Source organism: Somniosus microcephalus, chromosome 12 (genome assembly GCF_052327205.1).
Source record: "Somniosus microcephalus isolate GS21.2 chromosome 12, FLI_Smic_1.0, whole genome shotgun sequence".
Classification (NCBI taxonomy): Eukaryota; Metazoa; Chordata; class Chondrichthyes; order Squaliformes; family Somniosidae; genus Somniosus; species Somniosus microcephalus.
In genome coordinates this window covers 15265622-15291451 of record NC_140998.1, presented here as the reverse complement: position 1 = coordinate 15291451, position 25830 = coordinate 15265622, and the positions used below count along the sequence as shown (strand labels likewise).

General features: G+C 46.8%; 1 protein-coding gene across 1 annotated transcript in view; it reads right to left on the bottom strand.

The window, feature by feature from the left end:
- Positions 1-4118: 4118 nt before the first annotated feature.
- The window catches only part of LOC147109040 (leucine-rich repeat-containing protein 74A-like), a 53181-nt gene continuing 31469 nt past the window's right edge, over positions 4119-25830 (bottom strand). The window contains exons 4-6 of the mRNA XM_086002602.1: positions 14720-14824; positions 9495-9580; positions 4119-4292 (exon numbers count right to left, since the gene is read on the bottom strand). Of these exons, the coding sequence (XP_085858728.1) occupies positions 4268-4292; positions 9495-9580; positions 14720-14824 (216 nt within the window). The 3' untranslated portion in view covers positions 4119-4267. The remainder of the gene's footprint in view (positions 4293-9494; positions 9581-14719; positions 14825-25830) is intronic.

The following is a 25830-nucleotide window of genomic DNA, read 5'->3' as shown; positions in this document are numbered from 1 at the left end:
AACCTCTATTTTACTATTTGGAGGCCTATATACCACTCCTATTAATGTTTTTCGCCCCTCGCTATTTCTTAGCTCCACCCATATAGATTCTGTATTAACTGAGTTAATATCCTTCCTTTCAATTGCATTTATCCCCTCTTTTACTAGCAATGCTACCCCTCCTCCCTTTCTTTTTTGTCGATCCTTCCTAAATACTGAATACCCCTGTATGTTAAGCTCCCAGCCCTGCTCACCCTGCAACCATGTTTCCGTAATCCCAATTAGATCATAATTATTAACCTCTATTTCCACAGCTAATTCATCTACCTTGTTCCTGATGCTTCTCGCATTAAGGTATAAAACCCTCAGGCTTTTTTTATGCTCACATTTTTTATGAATTAGTTTGGCCCTTTGTTTTTTGTTCCTCACCCTTTTATCATTTATTTCTGTCTGCCTTTCACTTTCCTCTATTTCACTACATAGGTTTCTAGCCCCCTGCCATACTAGTTTAAATGCTCCCGAACTGCTTTATCAAAAATTACCCCGAGAACATCAGTTCCATCTCTGCACAGGTGTAGACCGTCCCTTTTGTATAGGTCACACCTACCACAAAACTGGTTCCAATGCCTCAAAAATTTAAAACCCTCCCTCTTACACCACTGCTCAAGCCACGTATTTAGCCTAACTATCCTGTTCTCTGTACTCTTACTAGCACGTGGCACTGGTAGTAATCCAGAGATTACTACCTTCGAGGTCCTACTTTTTAGTTTGGCTCCTAACTCCCTAAATTCTACTTGTAGGACCTCTTCCCTTTTTTTAGCTACGTCGTTGGTACCAACATGTATCACGACAACTGGCTGTTCCCCCTCCCCCTCCAGAATGTTCTGCACCCGCGCCGAGACATCCTTGACCCTTGCACCAGGGAGGCAACATACCATCCTGGAGTCTCGGTCGCGACCACAGAAACCCCTATCTATTCCCCTTACAATCGAATCCCCTATTACTATAGCCCTGCCACTCTTTTTCCCTCCCTTCTTTGCAACAGAGCCAGTCATGGTGCCATGAGCCTGGCTGCTGGTGCCTTCCCCCGATGTGTCACCCCCCCCGACAACAGTACCTAAGGCGGTGAACCTGTTGCTAAGGGAGACAACCCCAGGGGATTTCTGCACTACCTTCCTGCCCTTGCTCTGCCTTTTGGTCACCCATGTACTGTCTACGCTGGCCTTAACCTGCGGTGTGACCAACTCACTAAATGTGCTATCCACACCCCTCTCAGAATCGTGGATGCTCCAAAGTGAGTCCACCTGCAGCTCAAGGGCCGTCATGCGCTTACCTCTTATCCTTAGACTGTGACCCCTGGTTCTGGAATCCCCCGCCATCGGAAACATCCTTCCTGCATCTAGTCTGTCTAGTCCTGTTAGAATTTTATAAGTTTCAATGAGATCCCCTCTCATTCTTCTAAACTCTGGCGAATATAAGCCTAATCGACCCGATCTCTCTTCATACGTCATTCCTGCCATCCCAGGTATCAGTCTGGTGAATCTTCACTGCACTCCCTCCATGGCAAGAACATCCTTCCTCAGATAAGGCGACCAAAACTGCACACAATACTCAAGGTGTGGTCTCACCAAGGCCCTGTACAACTGCAGCAAGACATCCTTGCTCCTGTACTCGAATCCTCTTGCTATGAAGGCCAGCATACCATTTGCCTTCTTAATCGCCTGCTGCACCTGCATGCTTACCTTCAGCGACTGGTGCACAAGGATACCCAGGTCTCGTTGCACTTCCCCTTTTCCCAATCTATTGCCATTCAGATAATAGTCTGCCTTCCTGTTTTTGCCACCGAAGTGGATAACCTCGCATTTATCCACATTATACTGCATCTGCCATGCATCTGCCCAATCGCCCAACCTGTCCAAATCGTACTGGAGTTTCTCTGCATCCTCCTCACAGCACACACACCCACCCAGCTTTGTGTCGTCTACAAACTTGGAGATATTACATCTAGTTCCCTCATCTAGATCATTAATATATATTGTGAATAATTGGGGTCCTAGCACCGATCCCTGCGGTACCCCACTAGTCACTGCCTTCCACTCGGAAAAAGACCCGTTTATTCCAACTCTTTGCTTCCTGTCTGCCAACCAGTTTTCTATCCAAGTCAGTACCTTACCCCCAATCCCATGTGCTTTAACTTTGCATGCTAGTCTCTTATACGGGACCTTATCGAAAGCCTTCTGAAAGTCCAAATACACCACATCCACTGGTTCTCCCTTATCTATTCTACCAGTTACATCCTCAAAAAATTTCAGTAGATTAGTCAAGCATGATTTACCTTTTGTAAATCCATGTTGACTTTGTCCAATCCTGTCACTGTTTTCCAAGTGCTCTGCTATTACATCTTTTATAATGGACTCTAGCATTTTCCCCACTACCGATGTCAGGCTTACCGGTCTATAATTCCCTGTTTTATCTCTACCACCTTTTTTAAATAGTGGGGTAACATTAGCTACCCTCCAATCCATGGGAACTGTTCCAGAGTCTATCGAATGTTGGAAGATGACCAGCAATGCATCTACTATTTCTAGGGCCACTTCCTTCAGTACCCTAGGACATATTCCAGGAGGTGTCATCACGTGACCTCCTGCTTCCAACCACGCTGTCTGCACGCTCCTGCCATTGGTCGCCCAAGACGTCCATATCTGTGGCGCCCCACCTTCCCACGGCCAATCAGAAAATGAACAGACACTTCATTACCTGATTGGATGATTCTTGACTGTCAGTCAAACCCCCATCTCACTAATTAACCAAATGATTGAAAGATTTTTTTTTTTAAAACACAATTTTTTTAACACCCCTGTGACTTTTCTCCTGGGTTGCTCACAGCAGTGTCCTGGAGATTTGTCTTTAATTCCCGGACATTCAAGGGCAATTCAGGAGGGGTGGCCACTCCAGATTGGATGGGGGAGCTCCAGAGTTCAGAGTCTCTGCCCTCGGCCCCGACGCTCCTTGTGCCAATGCCCTTTAACGGGCAGGAAAAGGCTTCAGCCCCTTACAAGGCCAAGTGGTAATTCCTGCACAAGGCCCGGATCCTGCGTACTGAAGCCCCGGCCTGAATTCCAGCCCATCCAGTGTACTGTCAACGTTACAGTGGGAGTACACCAGTGCTTCGGAGCAGACTTTGAAGTGCCCACAGTTCCTAATCTGATAAAGGGGAAGTGTATTCTATTCAATTGCCCACAATTCCAAGGTGCTAGAAAGGGTGGCGTACGAAAACTACGAGGCACTTGGTCTGAGTGTTAAACAAGGCTTTAATCAACTGGTTTTCCACATGGAGACCTAGTTGTGTCCTTCACTAGTTCCTGTTAAAGAATGTCCTGAGCAAGCTGGGCCCATGCCCGAGTATTTATACTCTCCCTGGACAGCGCCACCAGCAGCCCGCCCAGTATTATTTCATTAGTCATTTCCACATGAATGATAAGATTCATGTCAAAGGGGAGATCCAGTGGTTCCGGGTGACGCTAAAGATCCTACGACACCGCTTGAGAATAAGAGTAGGGCGTGTCCTGGCCAACATTCCTCTCTCAACCAATACCAACAAGAAATGATGAACTGGCCAGTCATCTTGCTGCTGTCTGTGGAAGGTAGCTGGTGCAGATGGCCTGATGGTGTTGTCTGCACAACCACAGCTAGTGCACCCCCACCCCCAGCAGCATTTCTTTGTATGAATGGCTCTGAGACATTGCACCGTGACAAGGCACTGGTTTAATTCAGCGTATGTACAGGCTGCCCCTGCATTTAGATTGCACCCCAAACCTGAGCCCGTTCTTTCCCCAGGGAAAGAATAATCATGAGCTCGTATACAGGCCGCTGAGACTATTTTTTTGCTTTAGTCGCTAGACTAATGCAAGTTTATACAGTATAATAAAAAAAAGATGTTTGAGGGAGTGGATGATTGTGGGTTATTGTTTTTTTGGGACGGGTTTGGTTGGACTGCAGAGTCTTTACACAGTCCTGTACTTTTCTACATCCCTAATAGCTTTAGAATGGGTGGGATTATGGTTAAATTATGATGAATACACATCCCCTTTAAGACAAAATATGGAAAGAACAACTTAATTTACTGTTTCTTTTTTAATAATAAATAAAGCAAAAAAAAGACCATGAAAAGGTTTTTTATCACAACATACAGTGTTTCTGTCGTTAACCTCATCTTCTTTCTCCATTTTTTTTGGGGCTCTCTAGTTGGTCTTTACCTTCTGGTACATGTCACCTGACTTATCAAAATCTATGGCACCTGAGTCAGCGTGAAGCTAGTTTGAAAAGAGATAAGAAGCGGTTTAGTGTGTAGCAGGTGGCTGAGGAACTATGGGATCTGGTAAATTAGCTTCCCTCTGTTAAAATCTCTGTTTGCCATTCATTGAGTAGTCCGTGGATGTTTAACATAGAAACATAGAAGATAGGAGCAGGAGTAGGCCATTCGGCCCCTCAAGCCTGCTCCGCCATTCAATGAGATCATGGCTGATTATCCAAATTCAGTACCCTGTCCCTGCTTTCTCCACATATCCCTTGATCCCTTTAGCCTTAAGAAATATATCTAACTCCTCCTTGAATATATTTAATGAATTGGCCTCAGCTGCCTTCTGTGGTAGAGAATTCCACAGGTTCACCACTCTCTGGGTGAAGAAGTTCCTCCTCATCTCTGTCCTAAATGGCTTACCCCTTATCCTTAGACTGTGACCCCTGGTTCTGGACTCTCCCGCCATCGGGAACATCCTTCCTGCATCTAGTCTGTCTAGTCCTGTTAGAATTTTATAAGTTTCAATGAGATCCCCTCTCATTCTTCTAAACTCCAGCGAGTATAAGCCCAATCGACCCAATCTCTCCTCATATGTCATTCCTGCCATCCCAGGTATCAGTCTGGTGAATCTTCGCTGAACTCCCTCCATGGCAAGAACAGCCTTCCTCAGATAAGGCGACCAAAACTGCACACAATAGTTTGCTGTTAAAACTGACAGCTATCTGCCCCAGCCAGTTTCATTAACATTTTCAGCTCATCAAACAAACTTCAATGTTTTAGTAATAAAGCCAGTCCCAGTAGTGGGTACAGTAGCATAGTGGTTATGTCACTAGGCTAATGATCCCGAGACATAAGCTCAAATCTCACCACGCCAGCTGGGGAATTTAAATTAAATTAATTAAATAAAAAGCTAGTATCGGTAATGGTGACCTTGAAGCTACCAGATTGTTGTAAAAACCCATCTGGCCCTTTAAGGAAGGAAATCCGCCGTCCTTACCCGGTCTGGCCGATATGTGACTCCAGACCCACAGCGATGTGATTGACTCTTAACTGCCCTCTGAAATGGCCCAGCAAGCCACTTATTCAAGAAGGCAGCTCACCACCACCTTCTCGAGGGCAATTAGGGATGGGCAATAAATGCTGGCCTTGCCGGCGATGCCCACATCCCGTGAATGAATTAAAAATAAAGTCAAGTATCAGGAGTAGACTTAATACTGTAAAATTAATCCCACATTATTACAATACACACTTTTTAAATTCTGCTTTCCCCAATTTCAGTTCCTTCCCCTCCTCTCCTGAAGGGAAACTGGTGATTGATTCCATGGGCACCAGCAGCTCTCTGGTACCTCTTCCAAGTGGTCGTTCTTTATGGCTGAGCCTAGACGGTGAGTGTCAGCAGACTATTTCGCCATGGGGTGCATTGCAAGATAAGTATGGAAGAGAGAGGACATTTAGCCCCTACCTACTCATCCTTCCATTAAAAACAGATTTACTCCCATCACCGCTAAACCCTGATCCTATCCCGGGAATCCTGGCTGATTTTTTTCGCTCTCTCCAGCACAGTGGTGCTACATTTAGTTTCCCAACATCTTCCCCAGCATGGACCTTCCTGCTTTATGTCTGCCTTGGCTCAGTGATAGCACTCTCCCCCGTGAGTCAGTAGGTCATGTGTTCAAGTCTCACTCCAGGACTTCATAGGAACATAGGAAGGAACCATAGGAGCAGGAGTCGGCCATTCAGCCCCTCGAGCCTGTTCCGCCATTCAACGAGGTCGCAGCTGATCTGTGACCTAACTCCATATATCCGCTTTTGCCCCCATATCCTTTAATACTTTTGGCTAACAAAAATCTATCAATCTCTGATTTAAAATTAACAATTGATCTAACACCAATTGCTGTCTGCAGAAGAGAGTTCCAATCTTCTACCACCCTGTGTGTGTAGAAGTTGTTCTGTATGTAACCTGTTCCACCTTAAGAGAGCTTAAGCCTGTTCCACCTTAAGAGATGTACTACTTTCTCAGATTTTTTTTTTTTACTGCTATCCAAGATGGCGGCTTCCCGCTCTTGCCGTCGTCCTCCGCCCACAAAATGGCGGTTTTCCCGCGCTTGGCGGTCTTCACCCGTCCCCCGACGCCGTCTCCCTTCAGCCCCGAGTGCGGCCCTTATCTCCGCCGCGATCGATGGCCCGCGCTTTTCACCGCGGCTCTCGCGCCTTCAGTGTCTGCCGACGCTGCGCCTTTCAGCCCGAGTGCGGCCCTTATCAGGGATTGCGATCGATGGCCCTTCTACCTCCGACTTCCCCCAGCCCTGTCTTTGCAGCCAACGCTGCTCGGCTTACCCACCACCGAGGTTGAAAAAGAAGCTGCAGGATGTCTTCTGTCCTCCAGTTTTCAGTCGCTGATGGAGGCTTCAGGGTCCTAATGCCTGTCGCTTCCAGTGGGGTGGTGAGATTTGAAACCTCTCTTCAACGTCCTGTCTGTGGACGAAGCCGCCGTGGAATAACTGCCGCAGGGTAAGAACCTGACTCGTCGCCAGTGTTAAGTCTGTGAGTTGTTCAAGTAATTAATACTCAGACTTAATCAGTAACAATAAAATAGGTCTTTACTGGTTGGAGGTAGGGACTACACTGAATACAAGATTACTGCACAGTGCTTATATACCGGTGTGTTCACCCCCGGTATTACGTCTACAGCAGCCTGAGAAAGTAGTACATCTCTTAAGGTGGAATAGGCTTAAGCTCTCTTAAGGTGGAACAGGTTACATACACAACAGAAGTGTTTCCTAATTTCACTCCTGAAAGGTCTGGCTCTAATTTTTAGACTATGCCCCCCAGTCCTAGAATCCCCAACCAGTGGAAATAGTTTCTCTCTATCTACCCTATCAGTTCCCCTTAATATTTTGAAAACTTTGGTCATGTCACCCTTTAACCTTCTAAATTCTAGGGAATACAATCCTAGTTTGTATAATCTCTCCTCGTAACTTAACCCTTGAAGTCAGAGTATCATTCTGGTAAACCTACGCTGCACTCCCTCCAAGGCCAATATATCCTTCCTAAGGTGTGGTGCCCAGAACTGCTCACAGTGCTCCAGGTGTGGTCTAACCAGGGTTTTGTACAGCTGCAGCATAACTTCTACCCCCTTGTATTCTAGTCCTCTAGATATAAAGGCCAGCATTCCATTAGCGTTTTTGATTATTTTCTGTACCTTTACATGATATTTAATGATCCATGTACCTGGGCCCCCAAGTCTCTTTGGGCCTCCACTGTTTTTAGCTTTTCACCATTTAGAAAGTACCCTGCCCTATTCTTTTTAGGTCCAAAGTGGATGACCTCACATTTGCCTCTGTTGAAATCCATTTGCCACAGTTCTGCCCATTCACTTAATCTGTCGATATTCCTTTGTAATTTTATGCTTTCATCTGCACTGCCTACAATTCCACCTATCTTTGTGTCGTCCGCAAATTTGGATATCAGACTTTCTATGCTATCATCTAATTCGTTAATAAATACTGTGAATAGTTGAGGCCCCAACACAGATCCCTGCGGGACACCACGAGTCACATCCTGCTAATTAAAGTACATGCCCATTATACGAACATAAGGAGCAGGAGCAGGAGTAGGCCGTACGGCCTCTCGAGCCTGCTCTGCCATTCAATAAGATCTGGCTGATCATCGACTTCAACACCACTTTTCTGCCCTATCCCCATATCGCTTAATTCCCCTAGAGTCCAAATTTCTATCTATCTCAGCCTTGAATATACTCAATGACTGAGCACCCATAGCACTTTGGGGTAGAGAATGCCAAAGATTCACAACCCTCTGAGTGAAGAAATTCCCTCTCATCTCAGTCTTAAAAGGCCGGCCCCTTATCCTGAGGCTATGCCCCCTCATTCTAGACTCTCCAGCCAGGGGAAACAACCTCTCAGCATCTACCCTGTCAATCCCCCTCAGAATCTTATATGTTTCAATGAGATCACCTCTCATTCTTCTGAACTCCAGAGAATATAGGCCCAATCTACTCAATACATAATCTAGGCTGGTCATCAGTGCAGTACTGTTGGGGGTGCCTTCTTTTGGATGAGATGTTAAACTGAGGCCTTGTCTGCCCTTTCAAGTGGAAGTAAAAGATTCTACGGTGCCATTTGAAGAAGAGTAGGGGACATCTCCCATTGTCCCAAAGAACATTTATCCCTCAAACAACATCACTAAAAATTCATCAGGTAATTAATTTCATTGCTGTCTTTGTGATCCTGCTAAATGCAAATTGGCTGCCACGTTTCCCTACATTACAACAGTGACTGCAATTCAAAAGTGCTTCATTGGCTGTGAAGCGCTTTGGGACATCCTGAGATTGTGAAAGGCGCTGTAGAAATGCAAGTTCTTTCCAAGGCTCAGTACTTACAGGATGATGCATTTACCCACTGGGCTCTCCTCACTGCTCCAGTAAGGGATCATCTCCCTCTGATTGTTCTCTCTTCCCCCTGTGGAAGTTGGCTGGCTGACCGCCACAAAATGCCTCTGCATCTGACTGCAGCTGAGATTGTCCACTTGTTTCCCTCTATTCAGCCCCAGAAATGTACCTTGGGTCCGACTTTAGCCAGTTCCCCGACAAGTCATACACCATCCCGACTTGGACGTACTTCACAGTTCCTTCATTGTGGCTGGGTCAAAATCCTGTATCTCCCTACCTAACAGCACTGTGGGAGTACCTTTGCCACTCAGACTGCAGCGGTTCAAGAAGACGGCCCACCACCACCTTCTCAAGGGCAACTAGGGATGGGCAATAAATGCCGACCTTGCCAGCGACGCCGACATCCCCAGAATGAATTTTTTAAAAAGAGCAGTTCCATCTCCCACAACAGGCAATCTTCTCTGAGCAACACTGACAAGCTAGTTGAAAAAAGGACCATTTCTGCTGCACAGCGGCCTCTCTAACCTTGCTACGCTGTCTTCGATATCACGCATATCTGAATATTCACGCATCAAAAAAACCTCAAAAGGATTGAAATTTTTTTTAAAAATTGAACGGTTGTTGATTTTTTTTAAAAGAACGATGAAGGTGTTGCCATGCAGTGAAGAGAGACAGATGTCATCAGCCATTTAATCCCTCACTCCGGCAGTGTGTCTCTGACCTCCAATGTGATCCCTAGTGTTGGAAAGGAAGACTCTCCCAAACAGGATCCCTCAACAATGGCTACTTCATCCTACAATTCCCTACCTGTAGTCAATTGCTCCGTAATTATCCTTGTCAAGTTTGCTGATTAGTTCCTCAACCTGAGTGAGATCCAATGGGATGTTGAGTTGCTGATGGAGTAAGATCGAGAACAGATAATGAGAGACGCTGAAACACACTCCATCGTTATCAATATGTTTCTGTGGCAGAGCTTACACAGAAACAGGGTATTCAGCCCAACCAGCCCGTGTTGGCGTTTACCCTCCTTGTGAGCAAATAGTTGCAGTCTCGGCCCCGACCTCAGCCCCCCTTCTGCTGAAATGTTTATCCGTGCTTTCCTCGCCTCCAGACTCGACTATTCCGATGCTCTCCTGGCCAGCCACCCATCTTCCACCCTCCATAAACTTCAGCTCATCCCAAACTCTGCAGTCCGTGTCATAACTGGCACATAGAAACATAGACAAATAGGAGCAGGAGTAGGCCATTCGGCCCTTCGAGCCTGCTCCGCCATTCAATATGATCATGGCTGATCCTCTATCTCAATACCATATTCCCACTCTCTCCCCATACCCCTTGATGCTTTTTGTGTCTAGAAATCTATCTATCTCCTTCTTAAATATATTCAGTGACTTGGCCTCCACAGCCTTCTGTGGTAGATAATTCCACAGGTTCACCACCCTCTGAGTGAAGAAATTTCTCCTCATCTCAGTCCTAAATGTCCTACCCCATATCCTGAGACTGTGACCCCTCGTTCTAGACCCCCCAGCCAGGGGAAACATCGGGCTTGATTTTCATTCAGGAGTCGGGTAGGAGGTGGGACTACAACTTTCGGGCCAATCCACACGATTTTAACTTGATTGACCTTGTTGAGCCTGCCCAGCGGGCTCAGCAGGCCAATTAAGGGCCACCCGGCAACAGCTGACGTCACAAACTGAAATTTCATCTGTCAGGAGGTTTTGACAGATGAAATATCAGCGTTTCACAGCTGTTTGAAGCTGTCAAACACTGACAGTCTTACTTCTAACCAGAGTCCTTCTCCACAGACTCAGTTAGAAATCTCTCCGGCACAGAAAGCTGCAGGCTGTCACTTTTGACAGTTCGCAGCCATTCTGCTTTCTGTGCCGGTGAGATGAGGGACTCCCGAGACCTGAAGGAAGGAAGGCTGAAAAGGTATGAAAAGGTCATTTTAACTTCTTTAAACACTTTAGACACACCAAACACACTTACCTTTGCATTCATGTACACATCACTCACCTGAACACTGACATCGCGACCCCTCCAAGTCCTTCAACCCGACGGTCCGCCTCCTCTAACTTGGCGTGGTTTGGAGCCGTCGGGAATCCCACACTTCAACCTTAAAAATAGGGATTAGGCTAAAAACTGCCTGTTAACTACCTGTTAACAGGCAGTTAATTAGCACTAATCCCTTCCCGCCTCGGGTAGGCGGGTCCCAGTGTGGGGCGGCTACCCGCCTCCTTTGAAACTGGCATGGAGGCGGGTTGGGTGTGGGATGGGGTCGGGACACTTGATTTCGGGATTTTAACCCCCCACACACCTCCAATCCCGACTCCACGGCCCAATGAAAATCCTGCCCATCCTCTCTGCATCCAGTCTATCTAGCCCTGTCAGAATTTTATACGTTTCAATGAGATCCCCTCTCATTCTTATAAACTCTAGTGAATACAGGCCTAGTCGACCCAATCTCTCCTCATAAGATAGTCCTGCCATCCCAGGAATCAGTCTGGTGAACCTTCGCTGCACTCCCTCTATGGCAAGTATATCCTTTCTTAGGTAGGGAGACCAAAACTGCACACAGTACTCCAGGTGTGGTCTCACCAAGGCCCTGTATAATTGTAGTAAGACATCCTTGCTCCTGTACTCAAATCCTCTTGCAATGAAGGCCAACATACCATTTGCCTTCCTAACTGCTTGCTGCACCTGCATGTTTGCTTTCAGTGACTGGTGTACAAGGACACCCAGGTCCCTTTATACATCAACATTTCCCAATCTATCACCATGTAACTAATATTCTGCCTTGCTGTTTTTCCTACCGAAGTGGATAACTTCACATTTATCCACGTTATACTGCATCTGCCATATATTTGCCCACTCTCTCAACTTGTCTAAATCGCCTTGAAGCCTCTTTGCACCCTCCTCACAACTCACAATCCCACCTAGTTTTGTGTCGTCAGCAAACTTGCAATTATTACATTTGGTTCCCTCATCCAAATCATTGATATATATTGTGAATAGCTGGGGCCCAAGCACTGCTCCCTGCGGTACCCCACTAGTCACCGCCTGCCACCCCGAAAAAGACCCATTTATTCCTACTCTCTGTTTCCTGTCTGTTAACCAATTTTCAATCCATGCCAGTATATTACCCCCAATCCCATGTGCTTTAATTTTGCACACTAACTTCTTATATGGAACTTTATCAAAGGCCTTCTGAAAATCCAAATACACCACATCCACTGGTTCTCCCTTATCTATTCTACCAGTTACATCCTCAAAAAACTCCAGTAGGTTTGTCAAACATGATTTCCCTTTCATAAATCCATGTTGACTTTGTCCTGTTGATATTTTCTAAGTGTCCTGTTATCACATCCCTTATAATAGACTCTAGCATTTTCCCTACTACTGATGTTAGGCTAACCGGTCTATAGTTCCCTGTTTTCTCTCTCCCTCCTTTTTTAAATAGAGGGGTTACATTTGCCACCCTCCAATCTGCAGGAACTGTTCCAGAATCTATAGAATTTTGGAAGATGACAACCAATGCATCCACTATTTCCATGGCTACCTCTTTTAGTACTCTGGGATGCAGATTATCAGGCCCTGGGGATTTATCGGCTTTCAGTCCCATTAATTTCTCCAGCACCAAGTCCCCTCCTGCGTGAAATGTGCTGGCAGCTCACCACGATTATGTAGCTGAGGCCTGAGGACCAATTTCCTCTGTTCCCCGGGCCCATTTCGTCCTTCAAAACTGGCCGGCACTTGTTTCTGGGCCACAGACTGGAGTACAGATTATAATGAGGCAGTGCTTGGGATGGTAGTGGTACTGAGACAAAGGGAGGGAATTTTAATCCCCAAAAAGCAGGTGGTGTGGGGTGGGAGGTTAAAGAGTTAAAAATCTGAATCCCAACCCCAACCCACCTTCAACACGCCCACTTCCGGTTTTAACGGAGACGGGATGGGGGGTGGGCAGCCACCCTACTTGCAGGTCGGTTTGCCCATTTATATATTATATTGAGGCTCCGTGCCTCATGGTGATCCACCATTTTAAATGTAAATGTGGGCGGGTGGGTTTCCCAGGACTCCGGAAACCCGACAGCTAAAGGGAGGCGAGGTCTGCTGGATCCAGGAGGTAAGTGCCTTTCCACTTGCCTGCTGGATCTGGCATTCCTGCCTCACCAACCCCCAGCGATCGCACTCCTCCCCCACCCTTCTGATCTCCCCACGACCTCCCCACCAAGGCCTCTGACCACCCACCCCCCCACCCTCAAGCCCCACAATGCCTCCGATCTCTTGCCTTCAACCCTCTGGCTCCAATTCCCCCCTCCGGCCTTCTGACCTCCACAATCTGGCCCCAATCACCCTCCGGTCCCACCCCATCCACCCAGCCCCCGGTCCGGATCACCCTCTGGCTTCCACTTCCACCCTCCCCCCCACCCCAACACGCCGATCTCTTCAGCCTTTCCTCCCCCTATCCCGCTCCGGGCCCCAATCACCCTCCGGCCTCTCCCCTCCGGCCTCCGATCCGCCCCACACTGATTCTTCCCTTCCTCCTCTCTGCAGCCTGGTGCCGCAGGCCTAACCATCCAAGAGCCAGCCAGCCTCTCCATTTGGCTTGCTGCGGACGGGAAACAGAGATTCCAAATGCTAACCAGTCCCTGCGGGAAACCCGCTCTCCCGGACTACCCAACCGCTTCCCGGCACCCCCGCTCCCTAGCTGCCTCCAAATTAAATTTTCAGCTACACAGACTGGAGTAGACAGGGGGGAAAAGGAAGTTTATATCATAGAATCACAGAATGGTTACAAGTAACAACTCCTCAGATAATGAAGCAGTCTATGCCCGCATGCAGCAAGACCTGGACGCATTCAGGCTTGGGCTGATAAGTGGCAGGTAACAATCGCGCCACACAAGTGCCAGGCAATGACTATCTCCAACAAGCGAGAGTCTAACCACCGCCCCTTGACATTCAACGGTATTACCATCGCCGAATCCCCCACCATCAATATCCTGGGTGGTCACCATTAACCAGAAACTTAACTGGACCAGCCACATAAATACTGTGGCAACAAGAGCAGGTCAGAGGCTGGGTATTCTGCGGCGAGTGTCTCACCTCCTGACTCCCCAAAGCCTTTCCACTATCTACAAGGCACAATCAGGAGTGTGACAGAATAATCTCCACGTGTCTGGATGAGTGCAGCTCCAACAACACTCAAGAAGCTCGACGCCATCCAGGAAAAAGCAGCCCGCTTGATTGGCACCCCGTCCATCACCTTAAACATTCACTCCCTCCACCACCAGCGCACCATGGCTGCAGTGTGTACCATCTACAAGATGCACTGCAGCAACTCGCCAAGGTTTCTTCGACAGCACCTCCCAAACCTGCAAACTCAACCACCTAGAAGGGCAAATGCAGCAGGAGCACGGGAACGCCATCACCTGCAAGTTACACAACATCTTGACTTGGAGATATACCTTCACCACACGGATTACAGCGGTTCAAGAAGGCGACTCACCACCACCTTCTCAAGGGCAATTAGGGTTGGGCAATAAATGCCGGCCTTGCCAGCGACACCCACATCCCGTAAATGAGTAAGTATTAAAAAAAAGAGCAGGCCATTCAGCCCCTCTTCAATTGACCCCCAGCCTCAGCAGCTTTTTGGGTGAGAGTTTTCCACATTTCCACTACCCTTTGTCTGAAGAAATGCTTCTTGACATCACCCCTGAGTGGCCTGGCTCTAAGTTTAAGGTTAAATAACAACAGAAAATGCTGGAAATACTCAGCAGGTCGGGCAGCATCTGTGGAGAGAGAAACAGAGTTAACGTTTCAGGTCGATGACCCTTCGTCAGCATTTTAAGGTTGCTGCTTTTAGTTATTATGTTTATAATTTCGGCTAACACCTCAGTCTATGGCTCAGACTGAAATTCCCACACCTAGGATTCTACAGTGCTGGCTGTCCAAACCTTCATTTCTAATACAATTTTTTTTTGTTGGGACGTGTACATTTTCAGAAGTGTATTTATGTGAATTTCTCCCCAAACCTGCAAGGCTTTCCTGAAGTCAGTGACGGGCACGCTCATATTTCCAGCTTTGTCCATGTTTCGAAAGAAATCGGAGAGTCGGAGCTTGCGCTTATCAAGGTAATCCTGTTAGAAAACAATGGCACAGCGGACAGGGACAACGTCAAAATATTTATTAAATACATATTGCTAAAACAGATTGACGTAAGAAAACTACTAGGCACTTGGTCTAAGCGTTAAACAAAGCTTTAATCAACTGTTTTACAACATGGAGGTCTAGTTGTGTCCTTCACTAGTTCCTGTTAAGAATGTCCTGTGCAAGCTGGGCCCGTGCCCGAGTATTTATACTCTCCCTGGACAGCGCCACCCGTAGGCCGCTCAGTATTATTTCATAAGTCTTTCTTTCATGAATGACTGATTCATGTCACAGATTATCTGGTCATGATCACATTGCTGTTTGTGGGAGCTTGCTGTACGTAAATTGGCTGCTGCGTTTCCCACATTACAACAGTGACTACACTCCAAAAGTACTTCATTGGCTGTAAAGCGTTTCGGACGTCCTGAGGTTGTGAAAGGTGCTATAGAAACGCAAGTCTTTCTTTTTCGTTTCTTTTTATTGTTTTCTTGCCTCCTTTCCTGAAGGTGTTGCCGCCTTGCTGCGGGGATACAGTCCCAAGAGTGAGTTCTTCATATGTGAGCCTAGGCAGTGAGGCCCTGCTGGGGTGGGTGGCGGGGGATGGGGGGGGGGGAAAGAGTTGGGTACCACCAGTCTCCTGCTGTAGCTCTGGCAGGAATCCGGGGCATGGCGCTCGAGGCTGAATATAGCCATCACTTCCCAGGGGTTCTGCCAATCTCCCGCCAGGGTTACGCCCTTGCAACCGGTCGAACCCCTGCAGCATTTCAGGGCCCGGGTGTCAGGCTTGATTATGGAAGGCATCGCAGCAAAGCCCAATTCTATCCTCCCCTAATATCCACACACCCACACCTTCCAGCAGGAGTCATTGTAAAATGATTCCCCCTCCCGGCCCTTGGAGAGCTGATGCCAATTGTAGCACCCCTCCCATATCTGGCCACTTCAGATGAAACCAGACTTAGGCCCTATACGGGCAGGTAAGTACAACACCATATTGGCGCATTCACCCATGAAGTCATTGGAGAGATGCAAACTGTAAATGAGTAAGTTAATGTAAAAGATTGAAGATTTCTTGGTTGTACTCAGTGGGTGTTGAGCCATTTCATACAGTCCTGGTTGAAATGGGTCATAGTTGCATTTAAATTATTGCCAGTGCACCAAATGTCACTATTCAAATCTTTCGGCCTACCAGAGCCATTAAATTTTCTAATGTATGCTAACATCATATGCTGCAGTAGTAACACCACAAAATGGAGCCCACAAGGAGGTAACACTGGTTGATCTTCGCTCCGTGTTCATCAAGGTGAGGGATGGTAGTGCTGGGTCATGGAACACTTGCCCATTTCCATCGTCAGCATCAAGCACTGCCAGGTCGGATATGGCACAGTCGGATGTAGAGTAACTCTGTCCCAATAACGTGCCTCAGCTCATTCAGGGCAGTTTTGCAATGTGCGCCCTGGGACTCCCCAAGATAATTTCACAGAGCGCTCTTATAACCAAAGGAAATTTCCATCCCATCATTGCAAGGCTAGATTTGAATCCAGGTCCCACAGGTTATGTCACTGCACTAGTAATCGAGGGACTTGGACTAATAATCTAGTAGAATATGAGTTCAAATCCCACCATGGTAGTTTGAGAACTCAGTTTTCCGGCTCAGGCACGATGGGCTGAATGACCTTCTGTGCTGTGTGATTCAGTGACTACAATAATTGGTTCAAATGCTGCGGCTGGGCCACCCCTATTAAAATTTAACCACTCCTTTACACCCATGTGGCAAAGGATGAATGGCTGTTATCATGGACTCTGTTTGCCCGACCATAGATCACTCATTTGGTGGTAGATGGATGTTAAAATTACTGCCAGGTGGACTATCAATGCTAGTTCTCTAATTTCACAAATAGGACCTGCATTCATGGGAGCTTTAGTAATAGGGGTTGATTTATAGGGTTACATTAATCAGGTTATATTCATAAGAGCATAAGGAACATAAGAATTAGGAGCAGGAGTAGGCCATACGGCCCCTTGAGCCTGCTCCGCCATTCAATAAGATCATGATTGATCCTCGGCCTCAACTCCACTTTCCCGCCCGATCCCCATATCCCTTGATTCCCCTAGAGTCCAAAAATCTATCGATCTCAGCCTTGAATACACTCAACGACTGAGCATGCACACCCTTTTGAGGTAGAGAAAGCATACAGCAATCATATCTAGCTTAATAGGTTCTTGTAGAACAATAAAAACTTACATTTATTTAGCGCCTTTAACATAGAAAAACATCCCAAGGTGCTTCACAGAGCCGTAATCAGAAAATGGATGCCGAGCCAATGAAGGAGTTATGAGGTCTTCCATATGTTTTAACTGGAGGAAATTGTGGCTCATCTAAGACTGCATGTCAAACAGGCAGTCTGACATCACCGAGGCAGTAGAGTGGCAGAGAGAGGTGGTAGAGGGGTAGAGCTGGGTGTCGTCAGCCTATATGTGGGCAACATGGAGAGGAGGGAGCCAAGGATAGATCTTTGGGTGCTCTTGAGGCAACGGTGCAGGGGTGGGAAGGAGGTGCTCTGGCTATGACCAGAGTGGAACCAAGTGAAGGAGGTTCAAACTGAGCTGCTCAACGTAGGAGAGGCATTGAAGGAGGATAATGTGCTCAACCAAAGGATGCAGAGAAGGGTCACAGTCACAGAGAATGTGGTTTGTATCTGTAGTTAGGACCGTTTTGGTGCTTTGGAGAGATTCAAACAGGAAGTTGCGGGAATGATGGGCACGGATTTGGGAAGTGACAACATGTTCAAGGATTTGGAGTGGAAAGGAAGGTTGGAGATGGGGTGATAGTTTGCAAGAATAGAGAGTTGAGGGCGGGTTTTTGAGGAGGAGGTGATGGCGGTTGTGGTGTATGTAACCGTTCCACCTTTAAGAGAACTATTTTAAGAGTTGCACTACTTTATCTTGGCTGCTGTATACTGTAATACCGGTGGTGACCACACCGGTATATAAGTGCTGTGTAATGATTTATTGGGCAGTTCCGCCCTGACCTTCAACTAGTAAAGACCTGTTAAAGTTTACTCTTGTGGTCTGTGTAGTAATTCTCAATATAACACACAGACTTAACAGTGGCGACGAGTACGATCTTACCCTGCGGCAGAGATACATCCAAGGCAGTTTAACGGGCGTCGAGAGGAGGCATCCGCCCTCATCATTCTGCTGAGAAAAGACTCGGGTCTGCAGAGCGAAGGAAGGATTCTGACACGAAGCCTTCCATCAGCAATAGGCAGTGATCATCCCTTCTATCACGGTGGTGGGTAAGCCGATCAGCGACGAGCAGCAAGTCGGCCACGTTGACTGTGAGTAGGGGACAAAATAAAAATAAAAAAACGGAGGATATAAGGGCGGAGAACTCGACCACGGCCGGGGAAAGAAGCCGGACAGAAGTCGGGGCCAGAGGCGCTGAGACTGGGGCAGCGTAAGGCACGGAAGCCGCGGTGAATACAAACGCAGCCGGTGTGAGAGACCGGGCTGCAAGCGGGCTGGGAGACGCAACAGCGTCGAGAGAGAGCTCGACCGCGACCGGTGAAAAAGGCCGGGCAGCTAGCGAGGCCGCGAGGCGCAGCGTAAGGCGCGGGTGAAAATAAAATTTTTAAAAAATCGCGGAGAACTCAGCCGCAGCCGGGGGGGGGAAGGACCGGACTGCAAGCTCGACCGCGACCCGTGAAAAAGCCGCGAGGCGCAGCGACCGGGTCAGCGTAAAGCGCGGGAGAAAATTTAAAAAAACGCGGAGAACTCAGCCGCAGCCGGGGGAAAGGACCGGACTGCAAGAGGGGCTGGGAGGCAGGATTTGAAAACCGCTGGGGGAGGGCGAACGCAGCAAATCGGCAATCGCCATTACAGCCAGCAGGGGAGAAAGGCAAACGCGGGAAGCCGCCATTTTCGGAGGCGGGGGAAGAAGACAAGCGCGGGAAACCGCCATTTTGTAAAAAAAATAAAAAAAAAAATAATTATTTTGTTTCTCAAGAAGATCGCGAGGATGCCTAAGCGTGGTAACATCAACGATTTCGATCCCGATGTTGAAGATTGGGCCATGTATGTAGAACGCATAGAGATATATTGTAAGGCAAATAAAATATCAGAGGAAGATAAAGCACTAACCTTACTAAACTCAATGGGTGCGAAGACATACGGGATATTGAAGCATCTTCTATCACCAGCTAAACCGGCGGATCAGACTTTTGCTAATATTGTTGCTGTCCTGAAGAATCATTTGAACCCCACACCGCTGATGTTAGCGGAACGATTTAAATTTTATGCGAGAACGCAACTGAAAGAGGAAAGCAACGCGGAGTATTTAATTGAACTGCGTAAGCTAACGAAAAACTGTCAGTTTGGGGAAAGCCTGACAGAGGCACTGAGAGACAAATTCGTGTGTGGATTGTCGAAAGAAGGAACACAAAAGCGGTTGCTTGTGAGAATGATCTTACACTTGATAAGGCTGTCACTATTGCAGCATCGCACGAAGCTGCAGCGAGAGGCACCGCGGAAATGCAGCTGAAGGCAGCGGTACTCAGCGTAGATCAAATGGCTTTGGGTACAACGAAATGTTATCGTTGTGGGAAGACAACACACGATCAGAACCAATGCTGGTTTAAAAACCAGGAATGTAGAAAATGTGGCAAGCTTGGTCACATAGCTAAAGTATGCCGGTCAGGAAAGAAGACCAGCAACAAAAAGTCACCACAGGAAAAGTGCAGAAAGGTACATAAGGTGGCTGAGAAGAGTTCGGATGAACAGAATTCGGATTCAGACTCCAACAGCAAGGAACTGGGTAGTCTGAGAATTCACAACGTGAGTAAGGAAGCTGACCGACAAACTATCTGGGTCACACTGCAGATAGCAGGAGTCCAAGTGAAGATGGAAGTGGACACCGGATCGGCGTTGACGGTCATGAATAAGCAAGATTACAAAAAGTTATTCAAACATATTCCCCTACGGGATACGGAGATAGTATTGCAGACATACACGGGGCAAAAAGTATACCCCATCGGAAAGATAAAAGTCAAGGTGATACACAAGGGCAAAGAACACCAAGGAATGGACATATATGTACTACCTGAGGGAGGTCCACCACTTCTGGGACGGGAGTGGATCAGGAAAATAAATATGGACTGGCACTCCCTAAATGCAATAACGGTAGATTCCGGAAAGAAAAAAGATGTCAAACCTGAACGATTGTCCAGAATATTGGATGAAGCTAAAGAGGTGTTCCAACAGGGACTGGGAACACTGAGAGGAATTAAGGCAAAAATCCAGATTGCAGAACATGCAAACCCAAAATTTTTCAAAGCCAGACCGGTACCTTATGCGATACGACCTGCTGTGGAAGCTGAGCTGGAAGGACTTGAACGTTCAGGAGTGCTGTCTAAGGTGGACTGGAGTGAGTGGGCCACGCCCATTGTTCCCGTCATGAAGCGTTCATCGAGTAACAAGCCAGGGGAACCGGGGAAGGTCCGCATCTGTGGAGACTTCAAGATCACAGTTAATCCGGTGCTTCACACGGTGCAATATCCGCTTCCGCGGATTGAGGATATCTTTGCTTCATTGTCTGGCGGGAAACACTTCACCAAGATAGACCTGGCGCAAGCGTACTTACAGATGGAAGTTGAGGAAGAGTCGCGCCAGTATCTCACAATCAACATGCACAGAGGCTTGTATCGATATAATAGACTGGTTTTTGGAGTGGCTTCGGCTCCAGCAATTTGGCAGAGGGCCATGGAGCAGGTATTACAGGGAATTCCAAGCACTCAATGTTACTTGGACGATATCCTGATTACAGGAGATGACGATGAGGAACACCTTGCAAATTTGAAACTGGTGCTCACCAGGTTGAAGGAATATGGCCTTCGAGTTAATCGCCAGAAATGTGAGTTCTTTCAGAAACGGATCTCGTACTGTGGTCATGTCATTGACCAGGAGGGGCTGCACAAGTCACCTGACAAGATCAAAGCTGTTGTGAAGGCTCCCGCTCCGGAAAATGTATCCCAGTTGAGGTCGTTCCTAGGGTTGATTAACTATTACCATAAGTTTCTGCCAAATCTATCCACGGTGCTGCGCCCGCTGAATGCTCTTTTGCAGAAAGAAGTACCATGGAAGTGGAGCGAGGACTGTAAGAAGGCCTTTCGCAAAAGCAAGGCATTGATCACCTCAGAGGAAGTGTTGGCTCACTTCAACCCAACGCTACCTATTCGTTTAGCTTGTGATGCTTCTCCTTATGGTATTGGAGCTGTACTCTCACACAAGTTGCCAAATGGCTCGGAAAGGCCAGTCGCATTTGCATCCAGATCATTGACCTCCGCTGAGCGCAACTATGCTCAGATAGATAGGGAGTCTCTCAGCCTGGTGTGGGGAGTAAAGAAGTTTCATCATTACCTGCAGGGCCAGAAGTTTACACTGCTGACAGACCACCAGCCGTTGGTATCCATATTCAACCCTAAAAAGGGCGTTTCCATTATGACAGAGCAAAGGCTACAGAGGTGGTCCCTTTTCCTAGGGGCCCACCAATATGACATAGAATACAAAGGATCAAAACGGCATGGGAATGCTGACGGTTTATCGCGCCTACCGTTGCCAACGGTAGAAGAGGCGCCTACAGTGGACCCAGTGGAGATGTTCCACTCAACCATAGTGGAATGTCTACCAGTAACAAATTCTACGATCAAAAAGGAAACAAGAAATGACCCGACTCTCTCACGAGTCTACGATTTAATGGTGAAGGGATGGCCAGCACATGGCGAACCATTGTTGCCAGCATTTTCGCAAAGAAGAGAACAGCTGTCAGTGTGCCGAGGAACTTTGATGTGTGGATCCAGAGTGGTGATTCCACCCAAACTCCAGCACAAAGTGCTAAAGGAGCTTCACGAGGGGCATCTGGGTGGAGTGAAAATGAAGAACCTAGCCAGAGCGTTTGTGTGGTGGCCAGGTATCGATGGAGACATCGAAGAAATGACCAAAAGCTGTCCAGGATGCCAGAAGGTCCAAAACGCCCCACCACAAGCTCCCCTACAGCCATGGGAGTGGCCCTCATCTCCATGGCAAAGGGTACATATCGACTTTGCTGGTCCATTTATGGACTCAATGTTCCTAATCGCGGTGGATGCACACTCCAAGTGGCCGGAGGTAATAAAGATGTCCTCCACCACCACGGAAAAAACCATCACAGTATTAAGGACCATATTTGCCAGGAATGGGCTGCCGGAACAGATCTGTTCTGATAATGGACCGCAATTTGTGTCCGAAGAATTCAGGAAGTTCTTGAAAAACAATGGGGTTAAGCACTACACGTCCGCCCCATACCATCCCGCCACCAATGGATTAGCTGAAAGGTTTGTCCAGACCTTCAAGAAGGCCATAAAGGCCATGGGTAAGGAAGACATAAATCTACAACATAAGGTAGATAACTTCTTGTTGGCGTACAGGAATGCAACACATGCGGTTACAAACCAAACTCCCGCCATGATGTTTTTCAATAGAAGACTAAGATGCCGGCTGGATTTGATCAAGCCAAACATCAGAAGGGACGTAGAGAACCGGTAATTTCAAGGCATGAATGAAAGGCCAACTAGAACCTTCCAGATAGGTCAACAAGTTTTGGCCCGGGACTACCGTACCCAGAAATGGCAGCCTGGAACTATTTGCACACGACTAGGACCGCTGATGTATACCGTGGACATTGGTGAAAGCATAATAAAGCGCCATGTTGACCAGATCATAGAGTCATCTGAAAAGGGACAACCTACTCCACAACTCTATACGCCTAATGATGAAGCAGAGATACCCATAGGAGCTACCTCCGATCCGGTGATACTGGAATCAGATGAACCCGACACTGGCATTCAAGCCGAATCGACCTTGCCAAAAGAACCTACTACACCACCGAAAATTACTACACCACCGAGGCGTCATCCGGACCGAGTCAGGAAGCCTCCAGAGAGACTGAATCTGTGAACTGTTTTTACATGAAGTTGTGTATATATGTTATTATGTTATGTTAATGGGGAATATATACTGTTAAGCTAAAAAGGGAGGATTGTGGTGTATGTAACCGTTCCACCTTTAAGAGAACTATTTTAAGAGTTGCACTACTTTATCTTGGCTGCTGTATACTGTAATACCGGTGGTGACCACACCGGTATATAAGTGCTGTATAATGATTTATTGGGCAGTTCCGCCCTGACCTTCAACTAGTAAAGACCTGTTAAAGTTTACTCTTGTGGTCTGTGTAGTAATTCTCAATATAACACACAGACTTAACAGCGGTTTTGAAAGGGAATTGTAATCCTTGTGTTCAAATCCCTCCATTGCCTCGTCCCTCCCTATCTCTGTAGCCTCCCCCAGCCCTACCCCTCCAGGATCTCTGTGCTCCTCCAATTCTGGCCACTTGAGCATCCCCAATTTCCACCACCTCACAATTGGTGGCCATGCTTGCAGCTGTCTAGGCCCTAAGCTCTGGAAATCCCTCCCTAAATACCTCTGGCTCTCTCTGTGATATCTTGAGACACAGCATATATATACACAACAGCACAACATGGCTTCCAGTAAGAACTGTACTGCATATGGCTTTATTATTGTATACATCAGTCGTCCACCAGGTGGCTCTATTATACTTCTCCCTCCTTATTGAAGTTAATTATAGCAAATAATCATTGTACATGACTTGCATGGTATACACAACTCTTGGTATACATTTCTCAAATGGAACCCATTTTATGTTTCCAAATTCTACTATAGAATTCTGTAACACAAACAAAGGATATGAACTTATTTTCCATATTTACAGATTAAACTTAACCACTGGTTTTCTGTTTTGAAGAGGATACCTTCTTTCTTGAACAGAACTTTCAGATCTTGTTGTCGGACTTTGCCTCATTCTAGGCTGAGCTTGTGGAGAATTTTTCTCCAAGGACTGACCTTGATCTACATTTGGACTCTCTACACTTTCAGACTGTTTGTCCGCCTGACTCGGGCTCAGACTTAAATTCTGACTCTGTCTTGGACTTGTTTCTGGTACGTCTGATGTAGGATTTGCTACTGGTACTGTACTTGTAACAAGACTATCTGACTCATCAGAATAAATTGAATCATCCCAGCTTTCAGCTCCTTCCACATCTGTAGGTAAGATATGATCAGTGTGAACAAACCTGACCTTTCCATGATCAAACATCTTGACCAAATATGTGCGAGGGCCATATATCTTCACTACTCTTCCTGGTAACCACTTTAACCATTTATGGTGATGGTTCTTCACTCTAACCTTCTGGTTCAACTTCACACTTCTCTCTCTAACTCTATCTTTATCATGACTCTCTTTCTGCCCTGATTATTTCTCTTCTACGGACTGTGCCAAGTTTGGCTTTAACAACGAGAACCTGGTTCATGGCTGTCGTTTGAGAAACAACTCTGCTGGTTTACTACTCTCCTCATACCACTACTTGCATGGTATACACAACTCTTGGTATACATTTCTCAAATGGAACCCATTTTATGTTTCCAAATTCTACTATAGAATTCTGTAACACAAACAAAGGATATGAACTTATGGAATGAAGTATGGATGGAAATCTTCCTCTGATATACTCCTCATACCTTTGCCACACTCTGGGAGGCCATTTCCATGGTTGTAATGGTGGTTTCTTGCTCGCCGATTAACATGTTGTACACCGACTGACTATGTACTCTCTCTTTATCTAAGCCTGGCCACCATAAGTAACTGCGTTCAAAGCTCTTGGTCAAGCACATTCCCAGGTGCTGGTCATGAAGATCACCTAACAATTTAGATCTGAACCTATTTGAGATAACCACTCTTGCTCCCCACATGATACAATCTTTAACCACTGACAATTCATTCCTACGAATGAAGTATGGATGGAAATCTTCCTCTGATACCTGGTTTGGCCATCCATTTGCTATGTAATCATACACCTTTGACATAATTAGGTCACGTTTGGTTGCCCTACCAATCTCTTCAGCTGTGACTGGCAGCTCATCAATGTATGAGAAATAGAACACTTCTTCCTTATTGGGTGTAACTTATAATCGGGATGGCAACCTGGATATAACATCAGCATTACTGTGATCAGCTGACCGTCTGTACTCAATGTCATACGTATACGCGGACAAAATCAAAGCCCATCTCTGCATTCAAGCTGCAGTTAAGGTTGGAACTGAGGACTTTGGATGGAGGATTGCTGTCAGGGGCTTATGATCAGTAATTATGGTAAACTTACGACCAAACAAGTATTTGTGAAACTTCTTGGCCCCAAAAATCAATGACAAAGCTTCCCTTTCGATCTGTGCATAATTCCGCTCACTGGCACTGAGTGTGCGTGAAGCAAAAGCAATTGGTCTCTCCTCCCCACTATCTAGTACATGAGAGATCACTGCCCCAACTCCGTACGGAGAGGCGTCACATGCTAGCTTGATCTCCTTAGATACATCATAGTGAACTAACATGGTACAGGAAACTTTCGTTTAACCGGAGGTTAAATGTCCGGAAAGCTCTATCTACCGGCAAAATTCAGGAGCCGTTTTCTATAAGTTTTTTTACTTCTTGTTGCTTTTTTTTCCCCAGTCAGGCTCTGCAAGGTCTGTAGCTAAGCAACAGCTTCAGCTAGAGACGCTTGCAGCTGCAGCCGACTGTTTTGAAGCTGTTGCTAAGCAACAGGACAGGATTTGTTGATTCACACGGAGCTGAAAAGCTCTGTATGTTTTAACATTGCCGCTGGTTTATACGGCAGTTTTGATCTAACGGCACCAGCTCGGTCCCGTCAGTGCCGGATACCAGAAAGTTTCCTGTACTCTCTACTAACTGGCTTTCACACTCTTTGAATGCTGTGTCACATTCTTTTGACCACTTCCAAGGGACCTGTTTTCTCAACAGCTCATTCAGTGGATGCAACAATGTAGCCAAGTTTGGGAGGAACTTTCCGTAATAATTCAGAAGACTCAAAAATGA